At 38.3% G+C, this 5,809-nt stretch overlaps 1 gene segment (V, D, J or C); it reads left to right on the forward strand.

Moving 5' to 3' along the window:
* The first annotated feature begins 1,798 nt into the window (after positions 1 to 1,798).
* On the forward strand, positions 1,799 to 2,424 carry LOC110316782. The segment is given in 2 exon segments: positions 1,799 to 1,847; positions 1,949 to 2,424. Coding segments are annotated over 2 exon segments (525 nt in total).
* The last annotated feature ends 3,385 nt before the right edge of the window (positions 2,425 to 5,809 follow it).

A 5,809-nucleotide genomic window follows, 5' to 3' on the forward strand; every position in this document is an offset into this window, starting at 1 on the left:
ATCTATCTATCTATCTATCTATCTATCTATCTATCTATCTATCTATCATCTATCTATCTATCTATCTATCTATCTATCTATCTATCTATCTATTTATTTATTTTGGTAGTCTGCAGAGTACCTTTCCAAGGTTCTACATATGCACTGACTTGCTTGCTCCACGTCAATGTGAACTCAGGTGTTCATGGCTGCAGAGCAAACACTTTGCTGACTGAACTATCTCTCCAGCCCTGATTTCAGGGTTTCAGACATGAGTCTCATGGATGCTATAGTGTATTCCTTTCCAATAGCTGCTATACCAAATTCCAACTAACTTGCTCTATTAAAGCAATGCAAATTTATTTTCTCAGTTTTACATGAATGTGTTGGTGGTAGCACATTCCTTTTAGAGACTCTATAGGAGAATGTAGTTTCTCGTCTTTTTTTAAATCTTCTGGAGTCTACAAATAACTTGGCTCATGGTCGCTTTGATTATAAAAACAAACAATAACAGGATGGTATTTTTTCTTTGCTGCTCTGAGTCTTTTTTTTTTTTTTTTGTCTTTCACATTATAAGACCACTGTGATTGTCATCTCATGTACTTGGAATTTGAAGATCATCTCCTTGTCAAGGCAAGGTCAACTGGTTAACCACCTTAATTCCACTGAGAACTTAATTCTCTCTTGCCATGCCATTTATCATACTCACAGGACCCAGGGATTAGGCATGCTTGTCTTTGAAGATCATTCTTTCTCCTGCCCATAGACACCAGGGAGGAACAGTACATTTTATTGAAAGCTGAATCTTCCTTCTGCTTATCATGGTTTATATGGGTTAGATCATGGGCCCAACATGTTGCAAGATAGTGTCTTAAAGAGGAAGATGAACTGTAGATAACACCAGTGAGTTTGTAAGTTATTTAAAAGTTGCTACTTAAATATAGGTACTCTCAAGTTCATAGAATTTGGCAGTAATTTCCTATGTCAACAATAAAAAGTTCAAACTATTATATCCTTATCAGGAAGTAACTTATTAGACAGGCCCAGGACACAAAGCCTTCTCTCGTTTCTCCACAGTTGCCACACTGATAAAATGTAGGTGGGCCACAGGTGAGGAGAAAGCCCAGGCAATAACGATGAACAAGCATGGCGAGTTTTCAGGAAAGAAGAATACACAGTAAGTTAATTCTGCAGTATTTTATTTTCAAATCTTTATGAACAAGATCTCCCCTGCTTGTTTCTTTGTAAGAATATAGGGGAGGTTTTATGGTGGAGTTGGAATATTGGACAAAAATATGTTAATACTATATCATAGAACTCTTTCACCACACAAAGCTTTCCATTGTGATCTGCTTTCCAAGACTCACCTCCTGCCTTGTTATTATTGTAGCAGAACTGACATCATTCCTGTGGAGTTTAAAGGACAGTTCTTAATCGGCCAATGAGTGATTCGAGTCTATGACAGTGGGACAACTGTGCCACCAATGAGGGAATATGGCGATTTCAGGTTCTTACAAGAGGGAGGGTATAGGAAAGGCATCAAGAATTGATAAAGCCAAACCAAGCTACCAGGAGCCTCAAATGTGCAAACCTTCACCTTACTTCAATTGCAGTTGCATCCAGCCCTACTCGATCTCTAGCGCTCCATCCTCCCCTCAAACAGCTTTTACACTGCAGCCGGGGTTGGAGGTGTCTGTGGCTTACCTGATGATGTCACTGACCAATAGATGTCACTTAAGAGAATGAAGTGTTCTCAAAGTCACTTCTCTGCTCATGTACAGTCCTAGTTTGGATGTTTCACATCAGTGCTCATTCCACTATGGGCATCCAGACCCTCTGTTGTGTGATCTTTTATGTTCTGGTAGCAAGTAAGTCCTGAGGATACTTAACATCATCACATTGGTTTTCCGTGTTCATGACTTCCCAGCATTTTCTTATTCTTTCTCCCACTTTGTCTTCTCTCATATAGATCACACAGATGCTGGAGTCACCCAGACACCCAGTCATGAGGTGACAGAGAAAGGACAAACAATAACTCTGAAGTGTGAGCCAGTTTCAGGCCACAACGACCTTTTCTGGTACAGACAGACCAAGACCCGGGGATTAGAGTTGCTGAGCTATTTCCGCAGCAAGTCTCTTATGGAAGATGCAGGGACACTCAAGCATCGATTCAAAGCCGAGATGCTACAAAATTCATCCTTCTCCACTCTGAAGATTCAAGCTACAGAACCCCAGGACTCAGCTGTGTATCTGTGTGCCAGCAGCTTAGCCACAGAGCTATACAAAGATGTCCTGCCCATGCAAAAACATTTGTATCCTCCACTCCCTCCAGACCCTACCAGTTCAGAAGTTTTCTGTGCTCCTTCATTAACACAAACAAAAACAACAAGGGATAGAGGCATGACAAAGACAGAAGATAATACAGAATTAAGAAATCTTGGGTGAAAAATGACCTTGAAGGAAGTTTAGAGATTTCTCACATATGGTTGTGGGCTGAAAGCTCACATGTCACAGAACTGTAAGCTCCCATGGTGTAGAGTCTATGTTTTTCATCTCTAGCTGAACATGGCAGTTTTGATAAGGGCAATATCCTATTATTCTGGCCATTCATTCTCTTTTCACCCTAAGTTGTGAGGACATTATTTTAATGTTAATTTCAACTTAGTGTTTCTATAGGAATTTCCTTTTTACCACACCTATGCGTAGAGTCTCATGTCAACACCAATCTCTTGTAGTCTCAGAATGTTCTTAGTTATGGTGATTAGCTTAAGCCTGGCCAGTCCCAGTATGGGAATATCAGGAATATCATAAACCATTCAAGTTTCTCCTGTCTTGTTTGTCTTCTCCTTAATGATCCCATCTCCTTAAGACTCCTCTCTCTCTCTCTCTCTCTCTCTCTCTCTCTCTCTCTCTCTATATATATATATATATATATATATATATATATATATACTCTCAGCAGTTTTACTGAGTTCTTCTACTATCTTATTTTGCACTAATGAATTCTTATCAAATGAACTCATGCAAAAGATGCCTATATTAGAGTCTCCAAGGCAATTAGGTTGACTCAAGTAAGTTCTGCCTTATAGTCAAAATCCTTCTCTCTTTGAGTTAGTTGTCTCACTCAAGTCCTAACATGTGAGACGAAAACAATCCAGAATGTCATGCAGTTGTTTTCACGCGCACCAAGACACCTACACTACATCTTTATATGTAGCTCACCCTGACTCCTTACTTCTTCCTGCTTATTTCTTCCTCCTTATATTATAAGCTCAGCTCATTCACACACAGGACACTTCTTCTAGTTAATCCTCCTGCCTTGTACTCGCCCTGAAGTCATCATCACATGAAAAATTTACACATTGTTTTTATCTCCATTTTTTGACCTCATTACTCTGGAGGATTCTGTTTACCTCCAAATGTTTACAAACTTAGTCTCAGAATTATAGTATATGCACGTTGAACAGATGAACACTTTTTTTTTCACCCTTAAGCATCCAGAGAGACTGGATTTTTGTCTAATATTTTTTCTATAAATGATAACACTAAAGAAGGTTAGAAATACATATATTTCAAATAACTCGGTGAGTTGCAAAGTTATTTAGAGCTGCTGCCACTCTGTAGCACACAACGTACTCAACATTCCCATAACCAGTCTATTTAATGACCTGCCAGTCCTTTCAGACATATTTGCAGATGTCCAAATCTCTTTTTTTTGTATCCCAGCAACCCCAAGTGCTACTTCACCTTTGTGAATACTTTAAAATGCCACAGTGTCCTACTCGTGTGGCACAATGATCTTGAGACACACTTTCAGATTCTTCTTCTTTCCGTGGTTGTCTATTGAGAACAGGATCACTGCCCCACTGAGGATGGCAGCTGATGCTTCATACTGCTTATGTGTTTACTTCATCTCTTCGCAAAACACTCTTCCACAATTTAACATATCCCTGTGCATTTGCTTTGCTAGATTCTACTCCCATCTCGATACTTTCCAGCTTTCTAATCACTTGCCATGCTGTTGGATGCTTCTTTGTGAAGCAGAAAACAACTGTACTCAACTCTCAGTGTAACAAAATCCATGTTCTGAAGTAACAGCATGTTCATTGGTCCAGATCATTTTTACTGGTTAACAAAATGGTACTTGGGGATTCAAAAATGCTGCTCAGTTCTATGTGCTTCTATTTAAATGCACAGTTTACCAATCAGAATCATTAAAGACAACATTTGTTCACTAAAAACATCATTCTTTGAAAGAACCTGTTTTGAAGATTAAAACAAAAGCTACAAAATATAGTGCTTACAAATTACCCCTTCAATAAAAACTTACCATTTAAAATACTGAGTTGAGATTCACAGAAGCAACCCTCTACTGCATTGATTCAAGAGTGTAAATAAATGGTTGTTGCTCCTAATAGTGAATTTGTGGAGCACTTTGTTCCAAAGCATTACCCTGCTGGGTGTCAAGCCTTAGTAAGCATCACTGCTGTCTCTAAGTGACTCAAGAGTGGTCACAAGCACTTATTGAGGCTGATTCCCCAATCTTTGTTGTTCTTTTACATATAAATAGAAATGCAATAATGTTTCTTCTAAAAAATATAATAAAGGGGATATGGAGAACTGACTTGGCACTTAATACTTGCTGCTCTTTAAGAAAACCTGAAATCAATTCCTGGCATCCAAGTAGAAATCCTCACAATTTCCTATAACTGCAGTCATAGGAGATCTGATGACTTCTTTCTTCCTCAGGAACCTGCACACAGTGGGTGTGTATGTGTTCTCGCACGTGCACACAGACACAGACACACACAGACACATAGACAGACAAACAGACAGACACACACACACACAAATATACCCTAAAAGGTCCAGTTGAGAGAAGAGTTTAAAAGAAGGAAAAAAATATTTTAGAGAAAAAGTTCAGTTGCTTCACCTACAGAAAGGGCATATTGTATGTATTTTCGTACTAGGATACTCTAATTATGTGTTGATAAAACACAAAAGATGTACTTGGAGTTAATAATAGTGTTATTAACAGCTCTACTTGCTCATTTCAAATGCAGAATATATATTTTAAATGTTGTTGTTTAAGGCTTCTGGGTTCTCTACAACACACAAAACTATCCAAAATGCCCATTAATGTCTGAATATTTTCTGAAGTGATAAATGATTGCAAATTTTTTGTTCAATGGTAAGAGATGTAAAATGAAAATGTTTCTATGGTCCTATCTAATATTCAGGTTTTTTTCTGACAGTGAAAAATTTCTCATTGAAATGGACTCATCATCTGGATTATCACTGGAGAATTACTATTCCTAAAAGTCTCTACAAAGTCAAGGGGATAAACTATTCATAACAGCGAGCTGCTCCCAGACAGGAATAATTTAGAGTCTGTGACAGTCAGCACAACTGGTCAGGTTCTTTCTGATGAAGAAAATGTGCTTAAGAGGACTCTCAAGGCAAAGAAAATTAGACTATGTATACAAGAAAATCCAAAATCAATCAACACAATTATTGCAAAGCTTAAAGCATAATTAAAGGAGCACCTGTGGTTGGTGAACTACGCCAAAGGGAATTTACATTTCCTTCAAAAAGAGATGAGTTAAGAGTCACTCGAATCTGTTTCCTCCTTGCTGCAAGGCAACAAAAGAAGGATGTTTATAATAGAAAGATGCTGTGGGTTCCTACTACATCTTGAAGAGCTCAGTGGATGCTGGGAACACTGAACCAATGCACTCACGGGGAAGGATGAGACTAAAAGTGAATGTATATTGTTTTGTTTTCTCAATGTTGCACCTGATAAATTCAGGCTAACCAAACCCACATGCAT

This window comes from Mus pahari, chromosome 2, assembly GCF_900095145.1.
Source record: "Mus pahari chromosome 2, PAHARI_EIJ_v1.1, whole genome shotgun sequence".
NCBI classification, from domain to species: domain Eukaryota; kingdom Metazoa; phylum Chordata; class Mammalia; order Rodentia; family Muridae; genus Mus; species Mus pahari.